The 20,929-nt window shown below is 39.0% G+C and overlaps 2 protein-coding genes across 8 annotated transcripts in view; one reads left to right on the top strand and one right to left on the bottom strand.

Annotated features, from left to right (window-relative positions):
• Positions 1-11,088, top strand: part of LOC131937231 (protein kinase C delta type) — a 42,561-nt gene extending 31,473 nt beyond the window's left edge. For all 5 annotated transcript variants that reach the window (XM_059294494.1, XM_059294493.1, XM_059294491.1 and 2 more), the window contains 7 exons: positions 1,696-1,869; positions 2,405-2,496; positions 3,372-3,434; positions 4,303-4,441; positions 4,529-4,717; positions 5,316-5,456; positions 8,402-11,088. In XM_059294494.1, the coding sequence (XP_059150477.1) occupies positions 1,696-1,869; positions 2,405-2,496; positions 3,372-3,434; positions 4,303-4,441; positions 4,529-4,717; positions 5,316-5,456; positions 8,402-8,551 (948 nt within the window). In that variant the 3' untranslated portion in view covers positions 8,552-11,088. The remainder of the gene's footprint in view (positions 1-1,695; positions 1,870-2,404; positions 2,497-3,371; positions 3,435-4,302; positions 4,442-4,528; positions 4,718-5,315; positions 5,457-8,401) is intronic.
• A 4,014-nt stretch (positions 11,089-15,102) lies between these two features.
• The window catches only part of LOC131937253 (ubiquitin-like modifier-activating enzyme ATG7), a 38,625-nt gene continuing 32,798 nt past the window's right edge, over positions 15,103-20,929 (bottom strand). For 2 of the 3 annotated variants that reach the window (XM_059294531.1, XM_059294532.1), the window contains one exon: positions 15,103-16,861. In XM_059294531.1, coding sequence (XP_059150514.1) covers positions 16,796-16,861 — 66 coding nt within the window. In that variant the 3' untranslated portion in view covers positions 15,103-16,795. Of the gene's footprint in view, positions 16,882-20,929 lie in introns of all 3 variants that reach the window. The other variant, XM_059294534.1, reaches the window with a different exon arrangement.

Raw genomic sequence — 20,929 nt, 5'->3', positions numbered from 1 at the left:
GTTTTACTGGCCATCTGTTTTATGGGTTTTACTGGCCATGTGTAGGTGGGTTTTACTGGCCATCTGTTTTATGGGTTTTACTGGCCATGTGTAGGTGGGTTTTACTGGCCATGTGTAGGGGGGTTTTACTGGCCATCTGTAGGTGGGTTTTACTGGCCATGTGTAGGTGGGTTTTACTGGCCATCTGTAGGTGGGTTTTACTGGCCATCTGTAGGTGGGTTTTACTGGCCATCTGTAGGTGGGTTTTACTGGCCATGTGTAGGGGGGTTTTACTGGCCATCTGTAGGTGGGTTTTACTGGCCATGTGTAGGTGGGTTTTTGTGGCCATCTGTAGGTGGGTTTTACTGGCCATCTGTTTTATGGGTTTTACTGGCCATGTGTAGGTGGGTTTTACTGGCCATCTGTTTTATGGGTTTTACTGGCCATGTGTAGGTGGGTTTTACTGGCCATCTGTAGGTGGGTTTTACTGGCCATCTGTAGGTGGGTTTTACTGGCCATCTGTTTTATGGGTTTTACTGGCCATCTGTAGGTGGGTTTGACTGGCCATCTGTTTTATGGGTTTTACTGGCCATGTGTAGGTGGGTTTTACTGGCCATGTGTAGGGGGGTTTTACTGGCCATGTGTAGGTGGGTTTTACTGGCCATGTGTAGGTGGGTTTTACTGGCCATCTGTAGGTGGGTTTTACTGGCCATCTGTAGGTGGGTTTTAGTGGCCATCTGTAGGTGGGTTTTACTGGCCATCTGTAGGTGGGTTTTACTGGCCATCTGTAGGTGGGTTTTACTGGCCATGTGTAGGTGGGTTTTACTGGCCATCTGTAGGTGGGTTTTACTGGCCATGTGTAGGTGGGTTTTACTGGCCATCTGTAGGTGGGTTTTACTGGCCATCTGTAGGTGGGTTTTACTGGCCATGTGTAGGTGGGTTTTACTGGCCATCTGTAGGTGGGTTTTACTGGCCATGTGTAGGTGGGTTTTACTGGCCATCTGTTTTATGGGTTTTACTGGCCATGTGTAGGTGGGTTTTTGTGGCCATCTGTAGGTGGGTTTTTGTGGCCATCTGTTTTATGGGTTTTACTGGCCATGTGTAGGTGGGTTTTACTGGCCATCTGTTTTATGGGTTTTACTGGCCATGTGTAGGTGGTTTTTACTGGCCATCTGTAGGTGGTTTTTACTGGCCATCTGTAGGTGGGTTTTACTGGCCATCTGTAGGTGGGTTTTTGTGGCCATCTGTAGGTGGGTTTTACTGGCCATGTGTAGGTGGGTTTTACTGGCCATCTGTAGGTGGGTTTTACTGGCCATCTGTAGGTGGGTTTTACTGGCCATCTGTAGGTGGGTTTTACTGGCCATCTGTAGGTGGGTTTTACTGGCCATCTGTAGGTGGGTTTTACTGGCCATCTGTAGGTGGGTTTTACTGGCCATCTGTAGGTGGGTTTTACTGGCCATCTGTAGGTGGGTTTTACTGGCCATCTGTAGGTGGGTTTTACTGGCCATCTGTAGGTGAGTTTTACTGGCCATCTGTAGGTGGGTTTTACTGGCCATCTGTAGGTGGGTTTTACTGGCCATCTGTAGGTGGGTTTTACTGGCCATCTGTAGGTGGGTTTTACTGGCCATCTGTAGGTGAGTTTTACTGGCCATCTGTAGGTGGGTTTTACTGGCCGTGTTTAGATTCCTGATTTGCCCATGATCTGTGTTTGATCAGGTGATCCTGGCTGAGCTGAAAGAGAGCGGGACCTACTTCGCCATCAAGGCCCTGCGTAAGGACGTGGTCCTGGAGGACGATGACGTGGAGTGCACTATGATAGAGAAGCGGGTGCTGGCCATTGGCTGCAAACATCCTTTCCTCACCCACCTGCACAGCACTTTTCAGAGCAAGGTAACATATAGGACATACAGCAGGATACAATCAGCAAGACATATATATGTGTCTAGATTATTGTTGACATATATAGAGCAGGACATGTGTCTAGATTATTGTTGTCCATGTTATCCATTTGATCATGTGCCTATATGATTTTTTCACTGTGACCATGTATCTATGTCCATGTATCTGTCTATTTTTCTATATGTACATGTATCTATGTCTATATGTCCATGTTTCTATATATCCATGTATCTATGTCTATTTTTCGATATGTCCATGTATCTGTTTCTATATATCCATGTATCTATATTCTATGTCTATTTTTTTATATGTCCATGTATCTATGTTTCTATATATCCATGTATCTATGTCTATTTTTCTATATATCCATGTATCTATATATCCATGTATCTATGTTTCTATATGTCCATGTTTCCAATATGTCCATGTATCTATGTCTATTTTTCTATATGTCCATGTATCTATGTCTATGTATCTATATGTCCATGCCATGTATCTATGTCTATGCGTGCCTATCCCCCCACAGAGCCACCTGTTTTTTGTCATGGAGTACCTGAATGGAGGTGACCTGATGTTCCACATCCAAGTCTCAGGAAAGTTTGATTTCTCCCGAGCTCAGTGAGTCATTTTTTACTCCGGCAAAAAGTACATTTGTAAGTCCCAGGTTCAAACCCCAGCTAGATGAGTCGCAGAGCTGGATCAGCAACCCTACATTTGTAAGTCCCAGGTTCAGCACCATCAAGGAGAGATAACTCCTAACTCAAACAACTGCTGTACTGTAGTTTGTTCTTGGATGGACAAAGGCTATGGGGGCAGATCCAGACAGAAAAGCAGGAAGTAAGGCTAGCCAACAGGGGGCAGACAACAGGGGGCAGACAACAGGGGGCAGACAACAGGGGGGCAGACAACAGGGGGCAGACAACAGGGGGCAGAGAACAGGGGGCAGAGAACAGGGGGCAGACAACAGGAGGCAGACAACAGGGGGCAGACAACAGGGGGCAGCCAACAGGGGGCAGAGAACAGGGGGCAGAGAACAGGGGGCAGACAACAGGAGGCAGCCAACAGGGGGCAGAGAACAGGGGGCAGAGAACAGGGGGCAGAGAACAGGGTGCAGACAACAGGGGGCAGACAACAGGGGGCAGACAACAGGGGGCAGACAACAGGGGGCAGACAACAGGGGGCAGACAACAGGGGGCAGAGAACAGGGGGCAGAGAACAGGGGGCAGACAACAGGGGGCAGACAACAGGGGGCAGACAACAGGGGGCAGACAACAGGCCAAATGGCAAATAACATGTTGATACATGCTATGGATCATGAAAGAGGGTCACTATACCATTTAAGGGGGTTACTTTACCACGTAAATGGGATGACTTTACCATTCAAGGGGTTATTATGTCATAAAAAGTCATCAGGTAATTCTGTGGCTCACAAGATTTTAAAACCTTTCCTCAGATTTTTTAAAAATTTCCTCAGATTTTTTTTATTTCCTCAGATTTTATGCAGCTGAGATAGTCTGTGGACTTCAGTTTCTACACAAAAATGGAATCATTTACAGGTAGGTTCATGTTTACAGGTAGGTTCATGTTTACATGTAGGTTCATGTATACAAGTAGGTTCATATTTACAAGTAGGTTCATATTTACAAGTAGGTTCATATTTACAAGTAGGTTCATGTTTACAGGTAGGTTCATGTTTACAGGTAGGTTCATGTTTACAGTTACAGGTAGGTTCATGTTTACAGGTAGGTTCATGTTTACAAGTAGGTTCATATTTACAAGTAGGTTCATGTTTACAAGTAGGTTCATGTTTACAGTTACAGGTAGGTTCATGTTTACAAGTAGGTTCATGTTTACAGGTAGGTTCATGTTTACAGGTAGGTTCATATTTACAAGTAGGTTCATGTTTACAAGTAGGTTCATGTTTACAAGTAGGTTCATATTTACAAGTAGGTTCATGTTTACAGGTAGGTTCATGTTTACAAGTAGGTTCATATTTACAAGTAGGTTCATATTTACAGGTACATATTTACAGGTAGGTTCATATTTACAGGTAGGTTCATATTTACAAGTAGGTTCATGTTTACAGGTAGGTTCATGTTTACAAGTAGGTTTATATTTACAAGTAGGTTCATATTTACAGGTACATATTTACAGGTAGGTTCATATTTACAGGTAGGTTCATATTTACAAGTAGGTTCATGTTTACATGTAGGTTCATGTTTACAAGTAGGTTCATATTTACATGTAGGTTCATGTTTACAAGTAGGTTCATGTTTACAAGTAGGTTCATGCTTACAAGTAGGTTCATGTTTACATGTAGGTTCATGTTTACAAGTAGGTTCATGTTTACAGGTAGGTTCATGTTTACAGGTAGGTTCATGTTTACAAGTAGGTTCATGTTTACAAGTAGGTTCATGTTTACAGAGATCTGAAGCTGGATAATGTGATGCTGGACAAAGATGGTCACATCAAGATTGCTGACTTTGGCATGTGCAAAGAGAAAATTTTTGGAGAAAATCGTGCTTCAACTTTTTGTGGGACCCCAGACTACATAGCCCCAGAGGTAACTTGTAGCTATCAGGCTACATAGCCCCAAAGTTAACCCGTGCTTATTGAACTCAACATAAATCTGTTGGTGATTTGTCTACAGATTTTAAAAGGTGCCAAATACAACGCCTCTGTGGACTGGTGGTCATTTGGTGTTTTGTTGTACGAGATGTTGATTGGTCAGTCACCTTTCCACGGCGACGATGAGGACGATCTGTTCCACTCCATCCTCCACGACACGCCCAGATATCCTCATGCCACCGCCAAGGAGGCTGTCACCATGATGAGTCTAGTAAGTCATCTGTTAAATGTCACCATGATGAGTCTAGTAAGTCATCTGTTAAATGTCACCATGATGAGTCTAGTAAGTCATCTGTTAAATGTCACCATGATGAGTCTAGTAAGTCATCTGTTAAATGTCACCATGATGAGTCTAGTAAGTCATCTGCTAAATGTCACCATGATGAGTCTAGTAAGTCATCTGTTAAATGTCACCATGATGAGTCTAGTAAGTCATCTGTTAAATGTCACCATGATGAGTCTAGTAAGTCATCTGTTAAATGTCACCATGATGAGTCTAGTAAGTCATCTGTTAAATGTCACCATGAGTCTAGTAAGTCATCTGTTAAATGTCACCATGATGAGTCTAGTAAGTCATCTGTTAAATGTCACCATCAGTCTAGTAAGTCATCTGTTAAATGTCACCATGATGAGTCTATTAAGGCATCTGTTAAATGTCACCATGAAATGTCACTATTAGTCTAGTTAGTCAGTGGTTAAATGTCACCATGATGTGTTAGTGAACTTTCCCAAGTGTGTTGACCTGATGTTGACCTGATGTTGACCTAATGTTGACCTGATGTTGACCATAAACAAACTTTTGCCATCAGCTGTTTGAGAGGAACCCACCTGACCGGCTCGGCATGCCCACATGTCCCGCTGGACCAATCAACTCTCACCCGTTTTTCCGCAACATTGACTGGGAGAAACTTGAAACAAGACAAATCCCCCCACCATTCAAGCCTAAAATTGTAAGTTCTTCTTGGATTAGAAACATGCCATAAAACATTCCATTGAAACATGCCATAAAACATTCCATTGAAACATGCCATAAAACAGTCCATTGAAACATGCCATAAAACATTCCATTGAAACATGCCATAAAACATGCCATAAAACATTCCATTGAAACATGCCATAAAACATGCCATAAAACATTCCATTGAAACATGCCATAAAACAGTCCATTGAAACATGCAATAAAACATTCCATTGAAACATGCCATAAAACATGCCATAAAACATTCCATTGAAACATTCCATAAAACATGCCATAAAACATTCCATTGAAACATGCCATAAAACATTCCATTGAAACATGCCATAAAACATTCCATTGAAACATGCCATAAAACATGCCATAAAACATGCCATAAAACATTCCATAAAACATTCCATTGAAACATGCCATAAAACATTCCATTGAAACATGCCATAAAACATTCCATAGAAACATGCCATAAAACATGCCATAAAACATTCCATTGAAACATGCCATAAAACATTCCATTGAAACATGCCATAAAACATTCCATAAAACATTCCATTGAAACATGCCATAAAACATTCCATTGAAACCTGCCATAAAACATTCCATTGAAACATGCCATAAAACATTCCATTGAAACATGCCATAAAACATTCCATAAAACATTCCATTGAAACATGCCATAAAACATGCCATAAAACATTCCATTAAAACATGCCATAAAACATTCCATAAAACATGCCATAAAACATGCCATAAAACATTCCATTGAAACATGCCATGAAACATTCCATTGAAACATGCCATAAAACATTCCATTGAAACATGCCATAAAACATTCCATTGAAACATGCCATAAAACATTCCATAGAAACATGCCATAAAACATGCCATAAAACATTCCATTGAAACATGCCATAAAACATTCCATAGAAACATGCCATAAAACATTCCATTGAAACATGCCATAAAACATTCCATAGAAACATGCCATAAAACATTCCATTGAAACATGCCATAAAACATGCCATAAAACATTCCATAGAAACATGCCATAAAACATGCCATAAAACATTCCATAGAAACATGCCATAAAACATGCCATAAAACATTCCATTGAAACATGCCATAAAACATGCCATAAAACATTCCATTGAAACATGCCATAAAACATTCCATTGAAACATGCCATTAAAACATGCCATAAAACATTCCATTGAAACATGCCATAAAACATTCCATAGAAACATGCCATAAAACATTCCATTGAAACATGCCATAAAACATGCCATAAAACATTCCATTGAAACCTGCCATAAAACATTCCATTGAAACATTCCATTGAAACATGCCATAAAACATGCCATAAAACATTCCATTGAAACCTGCCATAAAACATTCCATTGAAACATGCCATAAAACATTCCATTAAAACATGCCATAAAACATTCCATAAAACATTCCATTGAAACATGCCATAAAACATGCCATAAAACATTCCATTGAAACATGCCATAAAACATTCCATTGAAACATGCCATAAAACATTCCATTGAAACATGCCATAAAACATTCCATTGAAACATGCCATAAAACATTCCATTGAAACATGCCATAAAACATGCCATAAAACATTCCATAGAAACATGCCATAAAACATTCCATAGAAACATGCCATAAAACATTCAATTGAAACATGCCATAAAACATTCCATAGAAACATGCCATAAAACATTCCATTGAAACATGCCATAAAACATGCCATAAAACATGCCATAAAACATGCCATAAAACATTCCATTGAAACATGCCATAAAACATTCCATAGAAACATGCCATAAAACATTCCATTGAAACATGCCATAAAACATGCCATAAAACATGCCATAAAACATTCCATAGAAACATGCCATAAAACATGCCATAAAACATTCCATAGAAACATGCCATAAAACATGCCATAAAGTCATGCCATAAAACATTCCATTGAAACATGCCATAAAACATTCCATTGAAACATGCCATAAAACATTCCATTGAAACATGCCATAAAACATTCCATTGAAACATGACATAAAACATGCCATAAAACATTCCATTGAAACATGCCATAAAACATGCCATAGAAACATGCCATAAAACATTCCATAGAAACATGCCATAAAACATTCCATAGAAACATGCCATAAAACATGCCATAAAACATTCCATTGAAACATGCCATAAAACATTCCATTGAAACATGCCATAAAACATGCCATAAAACATTCCATTGAAACATGCCATAAAACATGCCATAAAACATTCCATAGAAACATGCCATAAAACATTCCATTGAAACATGCCATAAAACATGCCATAAAACATTCCATTGAAACATGCCATAAAACATTCCATAGAAACATGCCATAAAACATTCCATAGAAACATGCCATAAAACATTCCATAGAAACATGCCATAAAACATGCCATAGAAACATGCCATAAAACATGCCATAAAACATGCCATAAAACATTCCATAGAAACATGCCATAAAACATGCCATAAAACATTCCATAGAAACATGCCATAAAACATTCCATAGAAACATGCCATAAAACATTCCATTGAAACATGCCATAGAAACATGCCATAAAACATACCATAAAACATTCCATTAAAACATGCCATAAAACATGCCATAGAAACATGCCATAAAACATTCCATTGAAACATGCCATAAAACATGCCATTGAAACATGCCATTGAAACATGCCATAAAACATTCCATTGAAACATGCCATAAAACATTCCATAGAAACATGCCATAAAACATTCCATTGAAACATGCCATAAAACATTCCATTGAAACCTATCTCTGAAAAATGTCATGTATGTATGCCCATGAGTTTTGTATGTGACCTTGAACTATCTGACTGTCCTGACAGAAAAATGCAAGTGACAGCTCCAACTTTGACTCTGACTTCACGTCTGAGAAGGCCGAGCTGACCCCGACTGACCCCGCTCTGCTGCAGACCATGAACCAGAATGTCTTCAAGCACTTCTCATTCACCAGCGCTGAAGCCCTCAGATCATGATCTTGTGCTGTAGATCATGATCTTGTGCTGTAGATCATGATCTTGTGCTCCAGATCATGATCTTGTGCTGTAGATCATGATCTTGTGCTGTAGATTATGATCTTGTGCTGTAGATGTTCATGTGTCCACCTAGTGTGTGCAACCATTCTGGAGCCGTGACAACCTGACTATGCAGTGAGCCAACCCAGCCTTCAGAGCAGTGAGCCATCAAACCCAGCAGTTTTTTTTTTCACAAACTCAATTTTTTCATTTTCAACTGACTCTACTCCACCCGTATCTAGCCAGGGTCAAGTCTGGCACAGGCCAAACAGATAAGTTGTAGATTTCTTGATTTTAACTTAAGAAAATGTATGTTGCTCTTGATTTTAAATTTACCTTAAAATCAAGAGCAACATACATTTTCTCAACTAAAGGAAACTGTTACATAAATAAATGAAAGCAAATGCAACTGTGGATAATGTGTGTGTAGGCCAGCTTGTCTGTTGTTTGTTAAACCTACTTGACAGTATTCCAATGTGAATGTTCGAGGTCTATGCTGTTGGATCAAAGAAAAACATTTTGCTCAATGTGCATGAATGTCAAGCAACAAGGGGTCAGAGTATCCCAAAACTTTTGACACGTGTTAGAAAGTTTTCTTTTGACTGTAGAGCTGTTTTAATCTGTTGATCATTTCACTCCATGGTGCATAATCCTTTTAACCTGGTTTTATTTTTGTTTGACACGCATGAATGAATGACATTTGAAAGTAGTTTGTAGACAGTAGACCTAAATAATATGGTCAAAATACCTGCTTCTTATACTCATTTATTTTGAGGCTTAATTTATTAGAGAGACTTTACCTGTCAGCTGTCCTGGAAAATTGTATTCATCTCAGAGAAATGACCACCAAACTTAGCATAGACCACCAAACTTAGCATAGACCACTAGACCACCAAACTTAGCATAGACCACTAGACAACCATCTCGTTTGTTAGTAAACTACCAAAGTTGACTACAATGACGTCTGTTATGATAAAAACCTGAATCATTTAAAAATCTGCTGAATGTGCTTTATCCATTTTCATTTATGTCAAGTTTTTATTTGTGGCTACATTTTTAAAATTAGTTTTGTGATGCCTTTGATAGTTTGTAAAAAGATTATATCTAAGATTATAGTGATGGTTTTGAGACTGATTTTGACATTTCTTTAAATTTACAAATACATTATTGATAGATTTATCAATGACATTTATCTAGCCTATATATATATGTGTTTTTATGACATGATTTGTACTAGATCCTATATTGGTTTTATATATACCACAACCACAACAGACACCTTGAGCATAAGGGTGTCTTTTATCATTTAATGTTCATTTTGCAATCAAATTTTCATCCAATTGTTTTATTTAGGTGGCATAAAAGTCAGCCTAAACTACTAAGAGCTCACATTTTTAACTAAATCAACAAATATGACCTGATGTTACTAATACATTTTTTAACAAATCATTATTAAAGTTTTATTGTGTTTAACACAAGCACACACTGATTTTGACACATGCACACAGATTTTTATCTTGAGCTCTAGCATTTGTGTTCATTATTTTATTTTAGCATGCAGGTTTTAACCTGTTTCATATATGTATTTTAGTTTCATTTATTTGTATGCGACAGAAATTTTTTTTAAAATACTCAAAGCAAACATTTAGTTTTTAGAGTTTTTTTTGTCTTGGATAAATGACTACAAAGCACTTTTTGTCTTGGATAAATGAGTACAAAGCACTTTTTGTCTTGGATAAATGAGTACAAAGCACTTTTTGTCTTGGATAAATGACTACAAAGCACTTTTTGTCTTGGATAAATGAGTACAAAGCACTTTTTGTCTTGGATAAATGAGTACAAAGCACTTTTTGTCTTGGATAAATGACTACAAAGCACTTTTTGTCTTGGATAAATGACTACAAAGCACTTTTTGTCTTGGATAAATGACTACAAAGCACTTTTTGTCTTGCATTAGATCTTGAATAAAACTCTTTAAGTCACAGTGTGTATGTCGTCAAGTTGTTCTATTCACTTAAAAACTAGAAAGATTTTAAGTACACTACCAAGTACCGTTATCTTACAAGTACTAGACTCTACTCCTACTAGAATGAATTTCATATATGTATGTAATCATTTTTTAAATATAAACACTCTTAATGTCTTATTAAGCTATTAACATTTTGACATTTTTATTTTTAATTTATCAAACAAAAATTTGATCAATCGTAAATCAAACTTTCTGACAATTAGATCAAGTTGGTTCTAGTTCTAGATCTAGACTTGTTTTTTTCTGGCCACTAGAATCTAGATATCAAGATCTAAGAATGGCCACTAGAATCTAGATATCAAGATCTAAGAATGGCCACTAGAATCTAGATATCAAGATCTAAGAATAAGATTCCAGAATGAGAAGGGTGGCGAAAAATCAAATGTCATGTTCTGTATAAAATGCATTAATCCAGCTATTTATTAAATCATTAAAGATAAAATTTACAACACACATTGTGTATTTTCTTGTATCTGTGGTATTCTCTAGATCATGGGTTCCCAAACTGGGGTTGCAAAAGGTTTTCTGGGGGGTCGCCAACTGGTAGACTAAACAATAGTATTGAAAAAAAAACCCAAATATTTATAATATCTGAAATTCTGCTTAACTAACGTTACTGGAGATGGAATAGAGAAGAAACAATGTGAACTTTGCAAAGTTGTTCTAAGTCACGACTTTATGAAACCTTCAAAACTAAAACGACATTTTGAGACAAGCCGTTCGGAACACACCAAAAAGATATGGAGTTCTTTCGTCGGCATGAAGGTAGTTGCAAACGTCAGAGACTTAATCGAACACGAAGTTTTCGTCAAGGAAACACAGCATTAGTGCAAGCATCATATGAAGTCTCATTATTAATTGCGAAGCAAAAAACCTCTCACACAATAGAAGGAAATCTCTTCAAACCCTGCATATTGAAGATGGTGAAATAATTCTTGGGGATTCCAGGGCAGTAGATGCAACAAATAACTCTGTCTAATAATACTATTCGGCGGCTTATAGCAGACATGTCCGTAGATGTAAAAAACAAATATTGAATTAAATCAAGTTTTCACCATTGTTGGCTTTTCAAGTTGATGAATCAAAAGATGCGAGTTCGTGTTCCCAGTTGCTTGTCTGTGATATATATTAATTCAGATGATATTGATATGAAAGAAGAGTTTCTATTTTGTAAAAATATGGTACAAAAAATTTTGAAAGAGGATTATGGCCGTCTTGAATCTCTTGAAAAATAAGAAATGACATTGGCACAATCCCCATTCTCTGCTCCCTTGATATTACCAGCATTTGCCATGAATTACAAGATGAATTCTTGGACTTGCGGAACAATTCCGCTGCACGTACCTTGTTAAATGAAAACCTGCTCACACAATCTTGTTATAGTATGCACCATTCGTACCGAAACGTGAAATTGATTGCCTTTTGAGCTTTAGTTCCTTTTGTGTCTGCATACTTAATTACTTATTCAACTTAATACTTATCTTTATGAGTGTGGATTTTCAACACTTCTTCAATTAAAAACAAAACAAATAAATTAAATGTTGAGAATGACATGAGATTGGCGTTAACACAATCTCAACTGTGAATTTTGAGGCTGATTAATTAGTAATAATAATTTAATAATACTCCCTAATAATAGCCCTAGTGGCTAGTAGTGTAATTTCACTCATCGTCCGGTTATCAAGAATATTCTTAGAATAATCTTTTTTAACTTTTAGTGCTTACTAATTTCGACTTAATTATTCTAAATCTAAGGGGGTCGCTGGTCACTTATGTTTTATAAAAGGGGGTCGCCACTAGAGACAAAGTTTGGGAATAACTGCTCTAGATCTAGATGAAATTTTTGTCTACCGACTAGTCTAGATCTAGACTAGATAGTACTAACTAGGATTCTAAATCTAGATTCTTTATCTAGATCTACTGAAAGCGGAAGTGGTTCAAGCTAGTCTACTAAAACAAAGATGTAGACTAGGTCAAATAATAATGACTAGGCCTATAACCGTACTATAACGCACTTTAATATTTACTAACTCTAGAGAGCTACACAGGTTTGACATTTTAGATTACCTACATTACATTTTTGTATATTCCTCTTGTATCATTTCAAGTGTAATGTTATCGACACAAGTCAATTTGGCTAAATATCTCTCGAATGTTTTCTTGATCAAAGATGTTTCATTTTGGACCGGATCGTACATCGTTATGTATGTCATGGATAGTGTGGTCAGACAGTTGGCTGCAGGGGCGGAACTAAGACAGTGCCGCCAGACCCAGCAGTGCTGTGAGTCCCTGGCCGTTTATGGGGCTCACAGACGACCTTAATTAATATTTTTTTTTTTTAATTTGAATCTAATTTTAGTGCATTTTTGCCTTGATATTTGGTTTGTAAAATATTACTGTAGCTGCGGTACGATTATCTTTATTTTACAGTCACTATACCACGATCTGATAAATAATGATTGATCTTGTTAAGATGTTGAGTACAGCCTCGCAAAGGTTTCAGTCATAGGTCTAACATTTGTTTACATATTAGAGTGGCAACACTACACGGAATTCTGATTTAGCGCCCTGAGATCCTCGGTGGCTATCTTTGCATCTGGGATCCACAGCATATGGGGATAGGGGGATAGGGTTACTACTTGAATCCACTGGCGGCAGTGTCATCCAGAGCGCATCACGTATGAGCAGTTTGGCCCCCACAGTTGGTTACAAGTTCACACAATACTAGGGATAACTAAATCTAACTAGGGGTTGCACCCATCACCCGTGCATAATGTAACCGGTAGCTCCGAAGAGCCCCGTGACTCCCCAGACATCTGGGCCGCTGCCCAGGGACTTACAGCATGCCTTAGTGTGTTGTTGGTAGTGTGGACAAAGCCGCGCCCCAACAACTAAGATCCAAGAAATGAACTGCCGACATTCTTCACATTTAATTTTGATTAAACTTCTGTTAAACAGGGCACGTCTAAAAATACACGATTTGTAATGTTTTGATTACAGGCTCATAAAAATTGGCGTCAGTTTGGTGTGTTGTACTAGATTTAGAGAGTCCGTGCTTCTCACTTGGAAAACTGAATTGAGCCAGATTGGGTGGTTGAAAACCTCTGATTTATTCGTGTACCAGATGAAAAATAAACATGTCCATAAGAACTCGAGTAAATAAAAAAAAATTTAGAGCGACCCTTGTTTTCCACACACACACACACACATATATATATATAGAGAGAGAGAGAGAAAGGGGCCCAAAACAGTTCTGCAGATGGGGAGGGGGGCTTTTTTTCTAGTTCCGCCACTGGTTGGCTGTATGACAGATGCTATGGTCAGTTGGTTGTATGACAGATGCTATGGTCAGTTGGCTGTATGACAGATGCTATGGTCAGTTGGCTGTATGACAGATGCTATGGTCAGTTGGTTGTATGACAGATGCTATGGTCAGTTGGTTGTATGACAGATGATATGGTCAGTTGGCTGTATGACAGATGCTATGGTCAGTTGGTTGTGTGACAGATGTTATGGTCAGTTGGTTATATGACAGATGCTATGGTCAGTTGGTTGTATGACAGATGCTATGGTGAGACAGTTGGCTGTATGACAGATGCTATGGTCAGTTGGTTGTATGACAGATGCTATGGTCAGTTGGTTGTATGACAGATGCTATGGTCAGTTGGCTGTATGACAGATGCTATGGTCAGTTGGTTGTATGACAGATGCTATGGTCAGTTGGCTGTATGACAGATGCTATGGTCAGTTGGTTGTATGACAGATGCTATGGTCAGTTGGTTGTATGACAGATGCTATGGTCAGTTGGTTGTATGACAGATGCTATGGTCAGTTGGTTGTGTGACAGATGCTATGGTGAGACAGTTGGCTGTATGACAGATGCTATGGTCAGTTGGTTGTATGACAGATGCTATGGTCAATTGGTTGTATGACAGATGCTATGGTCAGTTGGTTGTGTGACAGATGCTATGGTCAGTTGGCTGTATGACAGATGCTATGGTCAGTTGGCTGTATGACATGCTATGGTCAGTTGGTTGTATGACAGATGCTATGGTCAGTTGGCTATATGACAGATGCTATGGTCAGTTGGCTGTATGACAGATGCTATGGTCAGTTGGCTGTAAGACAGATACTATAGTCAGTTGGTTGTATGACAGATGCTATGGTCAGTTGGTTGTATGACAGATGCTATGGTCAGTTGTAGTTGTATGACAGATGCTATGGTCAGTTGGTTGTATGACAGATGCTATGGTCAGTTGGCTGTATGACAATTTATATTGGAATTTGACAGATTCAAGGTTAGTTGAGAAACAACTCTCACCTTGGTGTTTTGTGGTTGCTATGGTTACTGTTAGAGATGTGTGGAAAGTGGCAAGTAACATATCAAGGGGTTTGTGTTATACCAGTGTCTGACTAAATAACCACCTACACCCACACACCACCCCCCTTACGGCACTTTGAAACAAAGTATCACACAGAGAAGCAGCTTAACAATTTTTTATTCTAGCCATTGAAAACAGAGAACAGAGCCCACTTTAGTTGGGCTAGGTTGGCTTGGGTCAAGCACTAGATTTTCACACAGATGAAAACAGAGAGCAGTGATAGATGATGTGTGGAATTCAAGTGTCTGACAGGGCTGTCCTTGATACATGTGTGCTAAGTAATTCAAGTGCTGTCCAAAAAATACAACAGCTTGCTATCTCAGCTCAATGACTTCATGAACGTGTATCCAAGCAACAGTTAATTTTAAACACATCTTAAACAAATCAACATTAAACACATCAAAACACTAAACACATGTTAAACATTTCAAGTTGAAATAGTCTAGTGTTGATAGCCTAGGGTTGATAACCTAGTGTTGATTGCCTAGGGTTCATAGTCTACTGTTGATAGTCTTCTGTTGATTGCCTACTGTTGATTGCCTAGGGTTGATAGTTACTTGAGCCTTGCTAAAAGTGGAATGGTGAAACAAGTGACAGCAAATCCACCAATCAGCTTGTACATAATGTTTGAATCAACCAATCTGCTTGTACATAATGTTTGAATCAACCAATCAGCTTGTACATAATGTTTGAATCAACCAATCAGCTTGTACATAATGTTTGAATCAACCAACTAACAAGAAGATACACATAAAAAGGTACACATTTTACATCTACAAAATTATTAAAACAAAAATCAGAACTTTAATTAAGCTTTGAAATACATTTAACATAAGAAAATCAAACTTTACAAGTCAAGTATTGGTCATTTAAAAAAGGAAAATGTAAGAATTATTTCTACCAGTTGTATTTCAATCTAAGCAGCACATTTAATCTTAAAGGCTACTCAGACTACACTATATCCAAAAAACACAAGGGGAAATAATCCAGCTGTAAAGATCACCTAGGGTTAAGGTTAATCTCAGTGGTTGCAAAATGACATTCATTCAGTACACACATTTTGATGACTTTAAATGACATTCATTCAGTACACACATTGACATTCATTCAGTACACACATTTTGATGACTTTAAATGACATTCATTCAGTACACACATTTTGATGACTTTTAATGACATTCATTCAGTACACACATTTTGATGACTTTTAATGACATTCACTCAGTACATACATTTTGAAGACTTTTAATGACATGTTTTAATTATAAAAGGTTGACTTGATGGCACATTTTCTATTTTATTTTAAGAGCCAATAAAAAGAAATAAACTACTACAGGTTCATCAAATAGAAGCTTCTAACCAAACATTCAACATAAATATACAAGTTTCTAACCAAACATTCAACATAAATATACAAGTTTCTAACCAAACATTCAACATAAATATACAAGTTTCTAACCAAACATTCAACATAAATATACAAGTTTCTAACCAAACATTCAACATAAATATACAAGTTTCTAACCAAACATTCAACATAAATATACAAGTTTCTAACCAAACATTCAACATAAATATACAAGTTTCTAACCAAACATTCAACATAAATATACAAGTTTCTAACCAAACATTCAACATAAATTCAGCCTTGACCCCCACATCTGCCTGAGAGCAGGAGAAGCTACTGGTCAACAATCAATGGAGGGATCAATGTCTTTAGGTCCTTGGCCTTTGACATCTTATAATCAATATTTGATTGACAGATTATTTGTGTTCGACAGATTATTAGTTGGACTAAGTTTCCATGTCCACACTGCCTGCCTCGCTGCACGCATCATCCTCATCACTCAAACCCCAGACCTGTGGTCAGATTAAAAGTCCTATATTTATGGCATTAAGTGGCTGCTCTACTTTTGTAGGCATCACAAGCAGATGTGCTGATCCCATCATCTCATCTCCTGGAAGGCATTGGGATCAACACATCTACAGGTCAACACATCTACAGGTCAACACATCTACAGGTCAACACATCTACAGGTCAACACATCTACAGGTCAACACATCTACTGGTCAATACATCTACAGGTCAACACATCTACAGGTCAACACATCTACAGGTCAACACATCTACAGGTCAACACATCTACAGGTCAACACATCTACACATCTACAGGTCAACACATCTACAAGTCAACACATCTACTGGTCAACACATCTACAGGTCAACACATCTACAGGTCAACACATCTACTTGTCAACACATCTACTGGTCAACACGTCTACACATCTACAGGTCAACACATCTACAGGTCAACACATCTACAGGTCAACACATCTACAGGTCAACACATCTACAGGTCAACACATCTACAGGTCAACACATCTACACATCTACAGGTCAACACATCTACTTGACAATACATCTACAGGTCAACACATTTACAGGTCAACACATTTACAGGTCAACACATCTACAGGTCAACACATCTACAGGTCAACACATCTACAGGTCAACACATCTACTGGTCAACACATCTACTGGTCAACACGTCTACACATCTACAGGTCAACACATCTACAGGTCAACACATCTACAGGTCAACACATTTACAGGTCAACACATTTACAGGTCAACACATTTACAGGTCAACACATCTACAGGTCAACACATCTACAGGTCAACACATCTACTGGTCAACACGTCTACTGGTCAACACGTCTACACATCTACAGGTCAACACATCTACAGGTCAACACATCTACAGGTCAACACATCTACAGGTCAACACATCTACAGGTCAACACATCTACTTGTCAACACATCTACAGGTCAACACATCTACAGGTCAACACATCTGCTGGTCAACACATCTACAGGTCAACACATCTACACATCTACAGGTCAACACATCTACACGTCTACAGGTCGACACGTCTACACATCTACAGGTCAACACATCTACAGGTCAACACATCTGCTGGTCAACACATCTACAGGTCAACACATCTACACATCTACTGGTCAATACATCTACAGGTCAACACATCTACAGGTCAACACATCTACAGGTCAACACATCTACAGGTCAACACATCTACAGGTCAACACATCTACAGGTCAACACATCTACAGGTCAACACATCTACAGGTCAATACATCTACAGGTCAACACATCTACAGGTCAACACATCTGCTGGTCAACACATCTACAGGTCAACACATCAACACATCTACTGGTCAACACATCTACAGGTCAACACATCTACAGGTCAACACATCTACAGGTCAACACATCTACAGGTCAACACATCTACAGGTCAACACATCTGCTGGTCAACACATCTACAGGTCAACACATCTACAGGTCAACACATCTACAGGTCAACACATCTACAGGTCAACACATCTGCTGGTCAACACATCTACAGGTCAACACATCTACACATCTACAGGTCAACACATCTACACATCTACAGGTCAACACGTCTACACATCTACAGGTCAACACATCTACAGGTCAACACATCTGCTGGTCAACACATCTACAGGTCAACACATCTACACATCTACTGGTCAACACATCTACTGGTCAACACGTCTACACATCTACTGGTCAACACATCTACAGGTCAACACATCTACAGGTCAACACATCTACAGGTCAACACATCTGCTGGTCAACACATCTACAGGTCAACACATCAACACATCTACAGGTCAACACATCTACAGGTCAACACATCTACTGGTCAACACATCTACTGGTCAATACATCTACTGGTCAACATGTCTACACATCTACAGGTCAACACATCTACTGGTCAACACATCTACAGGTCAACACATCAACACATCTACTGGTCAACACATCTACAGGTCAACACATCTACACATCTACAGGTCAACACATCTACAGGTCAACACATCTACAGGTCAACACATCTACAGGTCAACACATCTACAGGTCAACACATCTACAGGTCAACACATCAACACATCTACTGGTCAACACATCTACAGGTCAACACATCTACACATCTACAGGTCAACACATCTGCTGGTCAACACATCTACAGGTCAACACATCTACACATCTACAGGTCAACACATCTGCTGGTCAACACATCTACAGGTCAACACATCTACACATCTACAGGTCAACACATCTACACATCTACAGGTCAACACGTCTACACATCTACAGGTCAACACATCTACAGGTCAACACATCTGCTGGTCAACACATCTACAGGTCAACACATCTACAGGTCAACACATCTACAGGTCAACACATCTACTGGTCAACACATCTACTGGTCAACACATCTACAGGTCAACACATCTACAGGTCAACACATCTGCTGGTCAACACATCAACACATCTACAGGTCAACACATCTAGTGGTCAACACATCTACAGGTCAACACATCAACACATCTACAGGTCAACACATCTACATGTCAACACATCTGCTGGTCAACACATCTACAGGTCAACACATCTACTGGTCAACACATCTACAGGTCAACACATCTACACATCTACAGGTCAACACATCTACAGGTCAACACATCTACAGGTCAACACATCTACACATCTACAGGTCAACACATCTACTTGACAATACATCTACAGGTCAACACATTTACAGGTCAACACATTTACAGGTCAACACATCTACAGGTCAACACATCTACAGGTCAACACATCTACAGGTCAACACATCTACTGGTCAACACATCTACTGGTCAACACGTCTACACATCTACAGGTCAACACATCTACAGGTCAACACATCTACAGGTCAACACATTTACAGGTCAACACATTTACAGGTCAACACATTTACAGGTCAACACATCTACAGGTCAACACATCTACAGGTCAACACATCTACTGGTCAACACGTCTACTGGTCAACACGTCTACACATCTACAGGTCAACACATCTACAGGTCAACACATCTACAGGTCAACACATCTACAGGTCAACACATCTACAGGTCAACACATCTACTTGTCAACACATCTACAGGTCAACACATCTACAGGTCAACACATCTGCTGGTCAACACATCTACAGGTCAACACATCTACACATCTACAGGTCAACACATCTACACGTCTACAGGTCGACACGTCTACACATCTACAGGTCAACACATCTACAGGTCAACACATCTGCTGGTCAACACATCTACAGGTCAACACATCTACACATCTACTGGTCAATACATCTACAGGTCAACACATCTACAGGTCAACACATCTACAGGTCAACACATCTACAGGTCAACACATCTACAGGTCAACACATCTACAGGTCAACACATCTACAGGTCAACACATCTACAGGTCAATACATCTACAGGTCAACACATCTACAGGTCAACACATCTGCTGGTCAACACATCTACAGGTCAACACATCAACACATCTACTGGTCAACACATCTACAGGTCAACACATCTACAGGTCAACACATCTACAGGTCAACACATCTACAGGTCAACACATCTACAGGTCAACACATCTGCTGGTCAACACATCTACAGGTCAACACATCTACAGGTCAACACATCTACAGGTCAACACATCTACAGGTCAACACATCTGCTGGTCAACACATCTACAGGTCAACACATCTACACATCTACAGGTCAACACATCTACACATCTACAGGTCAACACGTCTACACATCTACAGGTCAACACATCTACAGGTCAACACATCTGCTGGTCAACACATCTACAGGTCAACACATCTACACATCTACTGGTCAACACATCTACTGGTCAACACGTCTACACATCTACTGGTCAACACATCTACAGGTCAACACATCTACAGGTCAACACATCTACAGGTCAACACATCTGCTGGTCAACACATCTACAGGTCAACACATCAACACATCTACAGGTC

Source organism: Physella acuta, unplaced genomic scaffold (assembly GCF_028476545.2).
Source record: "Physella acuta isolate Inbredline_101_S28 unplaced genomic scaffold, ASM2847654v3 ptg000204l, whole genome shotgun sequence".
Taxonomy (NCBI): domain Eukaryota; kingdom Metazoa; phylum Mollusca; class Gastropoda; family Physidae; genus Physella; species Physella acuta.
The sequence above is the reverse complement of the archived record's forward strand: the minus strand, read 5'-3'. Positions and strand labels throughout refer to the sequence as shown.